This window comes from Mauremys reevesii, linkage group 8 (genome assembly GCF_016161935.1).
Source record: "Mauremys reevesii isolate NIE-2019 linkage group 8, ASM1616193v1, whole genome shotgun sequence".
Classification (NCBI taxonomy): domain Eukaryota; kingdom Metazoa; phylum Chordata; order Testudines; family Geoemydidae; genus Mauremys; species Mauremys reevesii.
The window spans coordinates 64,616,214-64,630,826 of NC_052630.1; the positions used below are offsets into that span (position 1 = coordinate 64,616,214).

At 49.7% G+C, this 14,613-nt stretch overlaps 1 protein-coding gene across 1 annotated transcript in view; it reads right to left on the reverse strand.

Moving 5' to 3' along the window:
• LOC120370159 (complement factor H-like) overlaps positions 1-14,613 on the reverse strand; it is a 57,267-nt gene that overhangs the window by 20,100 nt on the left and 22,554 nt on the right. The window contains exons 6-7 of the mRNA XM_039484437.1: positions 6,671-6,844; positions 2,051-2,227 (exon numbers count right to left, since the gene is read on the reverse strand). Coding sequence (XP_039340371.1) covers positions 2,051-2,227; positions 6,671-6,844 — 351 coding nt within the window. The remainder of the gene's footprint in view (positions 1-2,050; positions 2,228-6,670; positions 6,845-14,613) is intronic.

Genomic DNA, 14,613 nt, shown 5'->3' on the forward strand with positions numbered 1-14,613 from the left:
AGTGGAAAAAATAATCTTAGCAGGCTGCAGCAGAACATTAAGAATTAGTAGTGACATCCTACTCTTGGAGTAGGTGACACAAGAGAACACAGTCCACTGAAAGTATTTGCAAAAGCAAGAAGAACAGTTCCAGGTACAGTCCTGGGCAATAAGAAGGAACTGAGGGGACTTGGGATTTGCTGGGCCCTTTATACCAGCACCAGTGGGCAGGTCCGCTGACTGGGGGGACAAAGGGCACAATTGCCCAGGGACCCCAGGCTATCACTGCCGGCAACGCAGTGCAGCTAAGCAGGCTTCCTGCCGGCCCTCACCCTGCGCCGCTCCGGGAAGCATCCAGAACGGCCCTATGGTCCCTGGAGGGAGCGAGGGGTCTCCGCACGCTGCCCCCACCTTGAGCACCAACTCCGCAGCACCCACTGGCCGGGAACTGCAGCCAATGGGAGCTGCAGGGGCAGTGCCTGCAGGCAGGGGTGATGCCTGTGGGCAGTGGCATGCGGTGACCTCCCTGGCCCCCCCACCTAGAAGCCATTGCCAGAGGGGTGTACAAGTCACTTTCAGAAGCTGCCTGAGGTAAGCGCCGACCGCCTGAGCCCCTCCTGTACCCCAACCCCCTGCCCCAGCCTAGAATCTGCACCCTGCAGCCAAACTCCCTCCCAGAGTCCTCACCCCCTCCCGCACCCAAACATCCTCTCAGAGCCTGACCCCTCACACACACACACATCCGTACCCACACTCCATCCCAGAGCCTGCATTCCACACCCCAACCCACTGCACCAGCCAAGTGAAAGTGAGTGAAGGTGGGGGAGAATGAGTAACAGAGGGAGGGGGGATGGAGTGAGCAGGGGGCAGGGCCTTGGAGAAGGGCAAGCGTCTTTGGGTTTGCACAACTGGCAACCCTCCTGGGCAGGCATGTGGAAGCCCTGGCCATACCGGAAGAGCGCGCACAACTGGCAGCTCACTGGGCACCAGCAAGCGCAGGCACAGTGCTGCCTAAATGTCAGGCAGATTGTGTCCATGCAGGTGCGGGTTGTGCATGCGTGGGGGACCATTAACTGTTCTGCCCTGGGGCCCAGAATTGCTATGGGAGGGCCTGCCAGTGGGATGTGGCAGCGGGTGGAATGTACATGTGCAATCACTCAAAGAAGAACTAAACTAAACACTTTTCAAGGCACTAAGAATGGAGAGAAACCCGGATCCGAATGGACTGGAGCGGATCATTTTCATCTGACACAGAGGTTGGAAGGAACTGAGGTATAAGGGGCACTGCACCCCCTTATATAGCTTTGCCCTGAGAACATGTGGAGATGCTGAGGAGAGGGGTAGATACGGATGTGTGTGAGCGCTCTAAAGGACACTGCTTGAAGAAGGTTCTACAGTTAGGCATCACCAGGCAACACAATACCCCATGGTTGGGAATAGGCAGAAACCAAAGAGTGTGAGATGAACTTCCAACATCATGAAAATAGAGATGTTAGGACCCTATTTCTGAACCCCTTACCTAGACAAAACACTTCCTGACTGTAATGACTAAAAGGAGAGAAAGGACTGGAGAACGGACCTCTTTGTAATGACAAGTGCACCCTATGATTTCTAATAGGCTAACAGGACAGAAGGCAAGCACCACTTTTATGTTTTAAAAATATATTATAAATTACTGTTCTTACCTGCTTGCAAACAAGATTTATTGTCCTGCCAATAGGTTTTTTTTTCCCCTTTTGGCAAACATTGATTCCTCCCAATCCCCTCTGTATTTGAAATTATCAGTGTGTGAGTTGGCTATTTCTTGTTTCTGAATCAACATTCTCAGTTATGTCAGCCCAGACATGAAACAGTCCAGACATGAAACCTTGTTAAATTATGTTCCTTCTTGTTCCCCTCAGCAGCAAGGGGCAAAACTTTGTCAGTGTATATTTTAATTCAAAGTCATTTGTCTAATCTATTTGTTCTAGCTGTCAGACCCATCTGTGTGGTATCTCAGTGCCCATAATAATAATATTGTAAGAAAGAATTAACTAGGTTCTTTAAAGTTAGATCAAGTCAGTCATTTTACCTTCGCATACAGGTTTTTGGGTCCACTTCCCAGCTCTACATGTAACATCTGGTGATCCTCTTATAATAAAACCAGAATGGCACTGATAACGTACTGTTTCACCAGGTTCATAACTATCCTTCACTCTACCTTCAGTTTGAGCATTGAAAACATCTGGAACACCTTGGCATGGTGTATCTGAAAAGATGGACATGGAAGCATAAAATGAGCAAAACCCTTCCACAAACCATCTTATGTAATTAAGCCCTTTGTAACACAGTATATAACCACATAAAGACCACTAATTTTAAATAAAGGTTGCAACCAGAACCTACAAACATGTAGTAAGATGTAGGTGGGCAATGAAACTTACAACATGAGCACTGGTAAAAATCTGTCCAAAAATTAAACAAACAGCAGAGCTAAATACACTAGGAGTTCAGTTGCCGATGACATTTAGTTCCTGCCTCTGTGTGAGACCAACATTTACAGTTGCTTCTGTTCTTCTGGACATCTTATGCAGTGGCGGAGAGGGTCTGTGTGGTAGAGCCAAGAACTGAACCGTTCTCAGTTCCTTCTCTACTGCAGAGTCAAAGACAAGAATTACGAAGTTTAAGGGATGTGGGAGGGGCATGGAGGACCCATAGGGTCATACATCTCAAAGAATCATCATTACTGCACAAGGCGAGTAACTTCTTATTCTTCTTTGAGTAGTATCCCTATGGGTGCTCCACTGCAGGTGACTCCCAAGCAGTGCCCACCACTGGAGGCTGGGGCTTCAGAGTTGAATCTGTTATGGGTAATAGTACTGTGGCACTGAATATGGCATCTGCAGCTGAATCCCCAGGATGGCATAGTGTTCTTCAAATGTGTGTGCAGATGCCCAGGTAACTGCTCTGCAGATTTCTGGCATAGGGATAACCCTAGAGAAGGTGACAGAAGAGGAGACCAATCTCAAAGAGTGCATGCATATTGAAGATGGGGTTGTTCTATAACACATCTGGTAAAAGAGTTCGATACACATCAAGACTCATTTGGAGAGTCTGTGCTGAAATCACTGTAGCTTTTGACCTATCTGCAATGGAAAGGAAGAGTCTTAGAGATCTTCTTAATAGAAGTCCAAGGCTCTCCTCATGTCAAGTGTATGGAGGATGGCTTCCCTATTATCCTGATGAGGTTTGGGATAAAAGGTTGGAAGCTGAATAAACTGATTCATATGAAATGCGGAAGTCACCTTGGAAGTGAACGTTGGATGTGGTATAAGAGTGACCTTGTCAGAGAAGAACACAGTGAAGCAGGGATGCACCACCAGAGCCGCTATCTCCCCTATCCTTCTTGCTGAGGTGATGGCAATCAGGAACACCATCTTCTTGGGAAGGTGAGTTAATGAACAAGTTGTCAGGGGTTCAAATGGCAATCTGGTCAGTCCTTTTAACACTAGGTTGAGATCCCATGGAGGAGTGGGTTGGGGAAAAGCTTCACTATGTCTTTGAGAAATCTCTTTATAGTCAGATGGGAGAAGATTGAGTACCCTTCTACCTGCTGGTGAAAGGTTGCAGTTGCTGCTAGGTGAACTGTTAGTAAATGAACAGAGTCCCAATTTCTTGGCAGTCAACAGGTAGTCCAGGATTACTGGTAGGGTGGCTGTATTCAGGGTGACACCTTTGGGCTGGCACCAGATTTGGAATCTTTTCCACTTTTGTAGGTGGGTAAGAGTAGCTCTTTTCTCAGTGTGTAATAACACCTCCTGTATCTCCTTAGAGCAAGATGTCTATATGTGCTGGAACCATGAAGGAGCCAAGCTTTGAGCTGCAGAATCCGCATCTCTTGTTCTGCAATAGAAGGTAAGGAGTGATTGGAAGAATCATCGGTGGACATAGTGGACCAGCTGTGACAGGTAAGGGTATCACATCTGTCTAAGCCAGGTGGGAGTAGTCAGTATGATGTTTGCTTTTTCTCTTTTCACTTTAACAGCATTTTCTGTATTAGAGAGAATGGGGAAAAGGCGTAAAGAAGATCCTTGTCCCATGGAAGGAGGCGAGCGTCTCCCATGGAGTATTGTCTGATCCCCACTCTGGTGCAGTACTGTGAACATTTCCTGTTCTGGTAAGCAGCAAACAGGTCTATTGTCTGAATATGTTGTTGAGAACCACCGAATCCATTTCCAGTTCATGATCATGTGGAATTTGTGGCTGAGACTGTCCGCTGTCATGTTGTGTACTCCTGGTAGGTAGGCTGCTGATATCATGACATTGTGGGAAATGCACCAGTTCCATAATTTTAGTGCTTCCATGCACAGGGAGGGTGACCTGGCGCCTCCTTCTCGGTTTATGTAATACATGCAGGCCATATTGTCCATTGTGACTTTTGTGTTCGTGTCTTTGATCAGTGGGAGGAAGTGAGTACACGCGTTTCTGACTGCTCTGAGTTCAAGCAGATTGATGTGAAGGCACTTCTCAGATGGAAACCATTTGTGCCCTGCACTGTGAGACTGTTGAGATACGCACCCTATCCTATGAGGGATGCATCAGTGGTCAGGAGTAATGATGTTGGAAGGCTGAACAAAAGGGATTCCCATACAGACATTTACTAGGTCCTTCCACCATTCCAAGGATTGCTTAACCTTGGTGGGCATCGATAGTAGTTTATGTTGTCTCTGATCAGCCTGCAAACTGAACCGAATAGAACCCTGCTTGGAGGCATCTCATGCGCAGTCTGGAATGAGTATAACTTTGTGTCCACGGCCATATGCCCCATGAGCTGGAGGTAACATCTGGCTGAAACTGTGGGGCTGGATCGCACTGTATCAGAATAGAGAGACGAATAATCTGTGATGTGGGAGGAGCACTCTCGCCTGGATGAACTAAAGGTTGGCTTCTATGAATTCTAACCTATATTAATGTCAATTAGTGTTAATGACAATTTTTGTGCTTTGATTTGTAGGTCTAGATTCTGGAACAGGTCCAGTGTGGTCTGGGTGACTTGCTGGGCTTGGGCAAAGGAATGTGCCCTAAGAAGGTAATCGTCCAGGTAAGGATAAATCATGATGCCCTGAGAGCGTAAGTGGGCTGCCACTACTGAGAGGACCTTGGAGAATACTCTGGGAGCCAATGAGAGGCCAAAAGGGAGTACTCTGTACCGGTAGTGGTCTTAGCCTAGTGTGAACCTGAGGTAACGTAAGTGACTCGGTATAATCAAAATGTGGAAGTATGCACTTTGGAGGCCAAGAGCCAAGAACCAATCTCCTTTCTCTAATCCCGGAATAATCATTGATAAAGTGACCATCTTGAACTTCTGAGCCCTGATGAGTTTCTTGAGCACTCTGAGGTCCAGTATGGGTCTCCAACCCACTTTTTTCTTCAGTATCAGGAAGTAACGAGAGTAGAAGCCTCTGCCTCTTAGATGTGTGGGCACTGGCTCTATAGTTCCTATGCTGAGGTGATGGTTTATCTCCTGATGTAGCAGGCTCTCATGAGAAGGGTTTTCTTTTTTCTTTTTTTTCGAGGGGGGAGGGGGAAGGGCAGCAACCAAAATTAAATATAAATGAAATAAATAAAGAAAAAAGGCTTAAAGGGAAGCTAAAAATTAGAAATTCTAAAAGAGTTAGCAATCCGTGAACAGACAGCTATAGTTCCATCTCTAGCCAGTGGCAATTGAGAATGAACTGAGGAGGGTTTGCCCACGCATGCTGGCTAGCCTCATCGCAGGAGAGGAGCAGCTCATGTGCGGGCTGAACAGACACTGTTACCAAAGTTCTCCAATCAGCAGCAAAGGGACACGGACAAACCTACAGTGGAGCACCCAGAGAGACACTACTCCAAGAAGAACCGGCAGTTCCCTTGACTTAAGGGGGACCTGATATGGAAGATGTGTACGGCTCGGTGCTTGGTACCAGCAGGTTTGCCAGTCTACATGATTTCTTATCCTGTTTGTGAGTCTTGGAATGCACCGCTTCTCCATGGCTGGAATTCATGGAAAGCGCATGGTCCTGTGTAGCCTGGAGGAAGACTTACTGCCATGATTATGCTCCTACTTCCTTGCCTCAGCCCCAGCACCAGGTCCGTAGTACTGGTATCGCCAGAATTGGACTTGATCTCTGTGGTCGGAGGCACCCTCCTGGGTTTTTCAGGCCGATGTAGGGAGGGCATCCCACAGAAAAAGGAGCAGTTGTTGTGGAAGGGTGTGGGGTGAAGCTATGGAGAGGAAAGGTCATCCTCCAGTTTTGGAAGTTGCTGTATCTTGCCTGACATCCTGACATCTGACTGATCCCAGTGCATTTTACCAAGTCAGCAGCCTACTATATATATTGATTGGAGACATCTACATTTGCTTATACACTCCCCAATTTCATCCATAGCTTTTGTCAATCCCTTATTTTAAAGGCAAGAAAAATAAGTTATTTTACAAAATAAATGGCCTTGAATACAGACCCAATCCATTTTGTAAATGACAAAATAATACAAATGTACCCGTCAGTTTTATGTACTGTGAAAGGAAAGGGCCAAACGCCTGACCAAGTACCCACAATTGACATTTAAAAAAAATACTAGGTTACCAAGTGCATTCTTGATCTTATATGTTTAGTATACTGAGTTGGATTTTAACATTTGTTAAGCAAGATAGGACATAAATGCAACTTACTGCTACATCCTGGAGGAGGCAACCAGCCATTCTTTGTGCATTCAGCTGTATCTTGTTCATTATTAATGTGAAATCCATGATTACACATAATTATAAGGACATCACCATCCCTATACATGTTCCTTTGAGGTCTGAATCTACCATTAACCACTCCTGGAGGATCACATACAATTTCTAAGGAGAATGAAACAAATACATTTTACAAATGAAAATAGGCCAGTGGGCTGTACAATCCATCAGCAATTATTGTGATTTATCTCTGAATAAAACGTATGGAAATTGCATTGGAGGGAAGACACTATGTTCCCTACTTTTACTGTAATGCTATTTAAGAAGTTGCCAAATAGAAAGTGGACATACTGATTTTTAATTAAGCAATACACATGCCACAGCTGTTCAAAAGTTTTCATTCAAAACTATTGCTTTTAAATGAGAAATGGTCTTTTTTCTAAACCAAATACTTTCACACAAAAATTTTGGTTGTTTGGTTTTTGTTTGAATTTTTTCCAGTTTCTCATAAAAATTTGATATTTTAAATTTTGGTTTTTTTCTCCTTTCTACAACCGTTTTCACCTTTTTACTAAATACAATAGATTGAATGGTGTCGAGGGCTTTTTCCTCCACTTTTTCTTTTTGTCATCTTTGTATAGTTACAGAGTAGCAAAATCAAAGTTGGAGAAGTTTTCAAAATTTTCAGAGTGGAAAAAGGAAAAAGTGAAATGAAAAGGACAGTTACCTGTTCCGTAACTGGCGTTCTTCGAGATGTGTTGCTCAGGTGTATTCCACAGTAGGTGTGCGTGCACCAGTGTCAGAAGTTTTTCCCTTAGCAGTACCTGTATGGGGGGAGCACTGCTGCGACCCCTGGAGTGGTGCCTCTATATCGCGCTATAAGGGGAGCTGTGCACTCCCCACACCCTCGGTTCCTTCTTGCCACACAAATCCGACAGAGGGGAAAGAGGGCAGGATGTGGAATACACCTGAGCAACACATCTCGAAGAATGCCAGTTACGGAACAGGTAACTGTCCTTTCTTCTTTGAGTGATTGCTCATGTGTATTCCACAGTAGGTGCCTCCAAGCTAGATCTGATGGAGGTGGGTAGGAGTTTAGGGGTTTCCGGGATGCAGTACCGCCCTACGAATGCAGCTTCATCCCTAGCCTGGGAGATGATCACATAATGCGAAGAAAACGTGTGGACAGAGGACTGTGTGGCAGCCCTACAAACATCCTGGATAGAGACGTGGGCTACATAAGCAGCCGATGAGGCTTGAGCCCTTGTTGAGTGTGCCCTGATGATTGGTGGAGGGGGAACCCATGCCAGATTATAATACGTGCGTATGCACGTGGTGATCCAGCGAGAAAGTCGCTGGCTAGAAATTGGTTGCCCCTTCATACGCTCGGCCGAGGCAACAAAGAGTTGCGCGGATTTCCAGAATGGCTTGGTCCCATCTAGATAGAAGGCCAGCACTCTACAAATTGAGCTTGTGAAGACCATGTTCCTCGTTGGAGGAATGGGGCTTGGGACAGAGTACCAGAAGGAAAATGTCCTGTTCCATATGGGAGGCGGAGACCAACTTCAGGAGGAATGCGGGATGTGGGTGAAGCTGGACCTTATCCTTGTGGAAGACTGTATATGGGGGTTTGCGGCACCTCCTGCTGGTTATTCTGGGAATTAGCTTTGTTCAGCACCGGAGCGCCCTCTGCAGGCTGGTGATCCACCTGTTCTCAGGCCCCCATGTCCCTCCCTGGACCCAGTGCCCCTTTTCTGTGGGGTGCTGCCCCCTGGCAGTAACCCCTTTTCACTCTGGGCTTCCCCTTTTGTCTCAGGGAACCCCCACCCTCTATCCCTACCTTGCCTCAGTATGTGGCTACTGTCAGTCATTGTCTAGCCCCACACCCTGGGGCAGACTGCAGTATCAGCCTATTCATCATTGGCAGGGTTGGGTTTGGACCTGCTGCTTTGGCCTACCCCTGGGCTGCCCTCTGCAACCCCCAGTACCCGTTGGCCTTGTGCTAGGCTGCAGCCTGGGGCTTTCCTGGCTAGAGCTCCTCAGCTCCTCAGCCCTTCCCCAGCCCTGCTTCACCCTAGGTACTTTTCTCAGCTCCTAAGCACCCAGGCCCATCTCCCTCTGAAGGCAGAGAGAGACTGTTTGCCTTTGGCTCCCTGGCCTTTTATAGGGGCCAGCTGTGGTTCAGTTTGGGGCGTGGCCTCACCTGCAGCCACTTCCTCTATTAGCCCAGTCTTGAGAACCGCCGCTCTCAAGCCCTGCCAGGCCACTTTTAAACCCCTCTGGGCCGAAGCAGGGGGTCACCCTGCTACAGGGTTCCAAGGTTAAGGCCCTGAGCTCCAAGACACGTCGGGCTGACGTGATTGCTACCAGGAATGCTACATTCCATGAGAGGTGAGACCAGGAACACCTGCCCAAGGGCTTGAAGGGAGGTCCCATAAGACAGGACAACACTAGGTTTAGGTCCCATTGTGGAACAGGGGCCCTAGCATATGGGAATAACCGTTCAGACCTCTCAGAAAGCGGGCGGTCATAGCATGGGAAAAGACCAATTGGCCCTGCACCGGCTGGTGAAAGGCCGATATGGCCGCCAAATGTACCCTGACAGAGGCAGGAGCCAGCCCTTGGGTCCTAAGGGACAGGAAGTACTCGAGGATGAGCTGGAGCAGTGTGGGCGATGGGGAGATTCCCCACTCCCCAGCCCACCTAGAGAACCTGGACCACTTAGCCAGGTACGTCCTTTGTGTGGACGGCTTCCTGCTTTCCAGAAGGACCCGTCTGACTTCCTCTGAACATTTCCCCTCCTCCTCATCTAGCCACTGAGCAACCATGCCATCAGATAGAGTGCTGCTAGGTTGGGATGGAGGAGGTGGCCCCTGTCCTGGGAGAGGAGGTCCGGGCAAATCGGTAACCTCCACGGGGGAACCACTAGTAGGTGCAGGAGGGTCCCGTACCAGTGTTAGTGGGCCCAGTCTGGGGCTGTGAGGATGACACACGTCCAGTCTGCTTTTCCTTTTTGCAGGACCTTGCTGATGAGGGGAAAAGGGCGGGAAGGAGTAGAAAAGCTATCCAGACCACTGCAGGAGGAAGGCGTCCAAGATTACCCCCCTCTCTATTCCGCCCACATGGAGCAGAACCAGGGACAACACCAGTTCTGACGGGTTGCAAAGAGGTCGACATGGGGAACTCCGCAGCCTTGGAAGAGCTGGAGAGCGACCTCCGAGTGGAGCGACCACTTGTACTGGTGGGAGAAAATCCTGCTGAGGTGATCAGCTCGCACATTGCGGACACTGGGCAGGTGTAAAGCCCAAAGAGAGATCTCTTGGGCTATACAGAACTTCCATAGGCTCAGGGCTTCCAGGCAGAGGACCAAGGAACAAGTCCCACCTTGCCTGTTGATATAGTACATCGTAGCAGTGTTGTCTGTGAGGACTCTGACCACCGTCCCGCGATGGTGCATGCTGAAAACTATGCACGCCAAGCATATCGCCCTGAGCTCTCTGACCTTTATGTGGAGGGACAAATCTGAGACAGAACATCTTCCCTGGGTTTGCATGTTCCCTATGTAGGCTCCCCAGCTCAAGTCCGATGCATTGGACACCAGGTCTAATGACGGGGACACCTCCCGGAAGGGAACCCCTCGCAGCATGTTGTTCGAGTGTGACCACAATTGTAGGGAGGCAACTACCGGGGATGGTACCGTGAGGACTTTGTCCAGCCCATCCGGGTCTAGGAGAACTGGGAGGTTAACCAGAGCTGGAGGGGCCTCATTCGGAGCCTGGCATGGCAGACCACATATGTGCCCCAGGATCTGAAGGCATGCTCTTGCCGTTGTCACCGGGACAGCCGTGACCAAGGCGCTGAGACCTTTAAGGGTCTCGAACCTGCCCAGAGGGAGAGAGGCTGTGGCCCTTAGGGAGTCCAGCAGTGCCCCCAATGAATTCTATGCGCTGCACTGGAACTAACATTGATTTGTTTTTGTTTACCACTAGGCTGAGATCTGCACATGCAGACAGGAGCAGTTCCACATGGGTCTGTACCTGGGACCAAGAATTGCCCTTGAGAAGCCAATTGTCCAGGTATGGGAAGATCTGCACACCTTCCCATCGGAGCTAGGCCGCTACAACCGCCATACATTTGGTAAAGACCTTCGGTGCTGTGGACAGGCCAAATGGGAGGACCGTAAACTGGTAGTGGTCCAACCCCCCAGGAATCGGAGGAAGTGTCTGTGCCCCTCAAATATATGGATGTGGAAAAACGCACCCTGGAGGTCCAAGGCCACGTACCAATCCCCCAGGTCCAGAGAGGATATAGAGGATAGGGACACCATGCGGAACTTGGAGCGGACCAGAAACCTGTTGAGGGCCCACAGGTCCAGGATGGGCCTGAGACTGCCCTTTGCCTTGAGGATCAGGAAATATCTGGAGTAGAAGCCTGTGCCCTGGAGTTCTACTGGTACTCTTTCGACCGCCCCCAGGTGCATCAGACCACCCCCAGGTGCATCAGACACGCCACCTCCTGCCACCTCCTGCCCTAGGAGGTGGGCCTGCTCCGGGTCCCCCGGGCCCAGCTGGGATGGGGGGGTGGAAGTGAACTGAACTGCAACATGTAGCCCTTTGAAACGGTGTTGAGGACCCATTGGTCCGACGTGACTCAGGACCATGCCACTCGGAAGGTAGACAATCGGTTGCAGAACACAAACTTTATTAATCGGGGGGTTTCCCTGGCAACAGGCCTGGTGCCCCCCTGCAGATAGTCAACACCGCCTCTTTCCCTGCCTCTTGCCCTTGAAGGGCCCGGGCTGCAGGACTGGGCGGGACTGATGGTGAGGCTGATGCCTCTGGTCTCTCAGCCTCTTAGACGGGGGCTCGTATGTGCTTCGCACAGGCGGAGCTGATGCTTGTGGCTTGGGCTAGTCCTTAGCCGGAGGAACATAGAGGCCCAAGGTTTGCAGGGAGGTACAGGAATTCTTCATCCCATGCAGATGGACATCCATCTGGTTGGCAAACAGCGCTTTACCATCAAAGGGTAGGTCCCGCATAAGGGACTGGACCTTTGCCAACAGCCCAGACAGGAGGAGCCACAACACCCTGTGCATGGAAACCACGGAAGCCATCGAATGGGCTGCTGTATCTGCAGCGTCCGATGCTGCCTGAAGGGTCACTTTCACCGTCGCCGCCCCTTCCTCTACCAGAGCTTTGAAGTCCTTTTTGTCCCACTCTGGGAGGAAAGGTTCAAACTTGGGTAGGGACCCCCATAAGTTAAAATCATACTGGCTCAGCAGGGACTGATGGTTGGCCACCCTGAGCTGGAAGCTTGCCAAAGAATAAACCTTCCTTCCAAATGCGTCTAGTCTCCTGGCATCCTTATCCTCCCGATGGTTTACAGATTTCACAAGTGAGTTAGGTGCCAGGTGGGAATATAGGTACTCATGGTTCTTAGCCGGCACAAAGTACTTCCTCTCCACCTTTTGGAAATAGGAGCCAAGGAAGCAGGAGTCTGCCACAAGGTATTAGAGATGTTGGCCACTCCCTGGTGCAAGGATAGGGCCAGCCAGCCCAGTGCCGAGGATGACAGCACATTAAAAAGCGAGTCAGACGGACCTTCCATCTCCTCAGCTTGGAGTTGGAGGTTGGATGCCACTCTTTTCAGGAGGTCTTGATTCACCTTGAAATCTTCCTGTGGAATAGCGGGCTGTGGTGCTGCTATGGTGTCATCCGATACAGGGGAGAGGGCCGACATGGAGCCAAGGGCCTCGGGCGGTACCTGGGGGTCAAGTCCCAGGTCACAGTCCGGACGCAGAGCCGCCGACCCAGGGCCCACTGACCTGTCCCTCTGTCGGGAAGGGAAAGCCGACAGAGCCTGGGATTCCCCAACCACCGAACGGGTTCCTGTCTGGGCAGGCATCTGTGGCCACGGTGCCCATTGACACCACTGTCTCTGCCACAGTTCCCCTTACCACTGACCAAGTTGGGGGCCTTGTGGCAGCAGCTGTTCCGGCTGAGCTGCACAACCCAGAGTTGGGCAGCTGGTTGCCGATGCTGAGGTCACCGTCGAGCACAGTCCCATAGGAGCAGCGAGAACAATGGTGGCTGCTACGGTGCCTTCCGCGGGATCAGGACCTCGATGTCGAGGAGAAGTACCCTGCAGACATGCTGCTTTAGTACTCACCCCACCGTCTGGAGCTACGGTGATCTGGTGCCGGTGAATGGCGAGGGGAGCCCCACATGCAACGTCCGTCCGAGCAGGAACTGGAACGTGAGCATCGATGTCAATGATGGCGGGACCAGCTGCAGTAGCTGCAACGTGAAGAGGAACATCTATGGCGCCTGTTCCAGTGCCTGTGCCCATCACTACATGGCATGGAGGGGCCTCGAGACTCCCGTTCTGGTGGCGAGCCTGTTGGCCTGACAGGTGTGGACGGTTGAAGCAAGCTGTGAGATGACTGCACTGAACGAGGCAAGGAGCGGGTCTCAGAGTGAGGGCTGTGCTGTTCTGGGGATGTCTGATGAGCACCCAGCGGCAGCTTGTCGCGGGACTCATAGGCCTGGTCTACACTGGGGGGGGGGGGTCGAACTAAGGTACGTGACTTCAGCTATGTGAATAGCGTAGCTGAAGTCGAACTACCTTAGTTTGACTGACTTACCCGTCCTGACGCCGCAGGATCGATGTCCGCGGCTCCCCCGTCGACTCTGCCACCGCCGTTCACGGTGGTGGAGCTCTGGAGTCGACGGGAGTGCGTCCAGAGTTTGAACTATCGCGTCTAGATTAGACACGATAGTTCGAACTCTGAGAAGTCAAACGCCACCCGTCGACCTGGCGGGTAAGTATGGACCTACCCTTAGACTCATAGACTTTAAGGTCAGAAGGGATCATTATGATCATCTAGTCTGACCTCATGCACAATGCAGACCACAGAATCTCACCCATCCACTCCTGTAACAAACCCCTAACCTATGTTTGAGTTATTGAAGTCCTCAAATTGTGGTTTAAAAACCTCAAGCTGCAGAGAATCCTACAGCAAGTGACCCATGCCCCATGCTGCAGAGGAAGGCGAAAAACCTCCAGGATCTCTGCCAATCTGCCCTGCAGGAAAATTCCTTCCCGACCCCAAATATGGTGATCAGTTAAACCCTGAGCATGTGGGCAAGACTCACCAGCCAGCACCCAGGAAAGAATTCTCTGTAGTAACCCATCTCATCTAACATCCCATCACAGACCACTGGGCATACTTACCTGCTGATAATCAAAGATCAATTGCCAAATTAATTGCCAAAATTAGGCTATCCCATCATACCATCCCCTCCATAAACTTATCAAGCTTAGTCTTAAAGCCAGATATGTCTTTTGCCCCCACTACTCCCCTTGGAAGGCTGTTCCAGAACTTCACTCCTCTAATGGTTAGAAACCTTCGTCTAATTTCAAGTATAAACTTCCTAGTGTCCAGTTTATACTCATTTGTTCTTGTGTCCACATTGGTACTAAGCTTAAATAATTCCTCTCCCTCCCTAATATTTATCCCTCTGATATATTTATGAAGAGCAATCATATCCCCCCTCAGCCTTCTTTTGGTTAGGCTAAACAAGCCAAGCTCTTTGAGTATCCTTTCATAAGATAGGATGATCCAAGGAATGGAAAACCTAGTAGCCCTTCTTTGTACCTGTTCCAGTTTGAATTCATCCTTCTTAAACATGGGAGACCAGAACTGCACACAATATTCCAGATGAGGTCTCACCAGTGACTTGTATAACGGTACTAACACCTCTTTATCTCTACTGGAAATACCTCGCCTGATGCATCCTAAAACCACATTAGCGTTTTTAACGGCCATATCACATTGGCAGGTCATAGTCATCCTATGATCAACCAATACTCCGAGGTCCTTCTCCTCCTCTGTTACTTCCAACTGATGTGTCCCCAATTTATAACTAAAATTC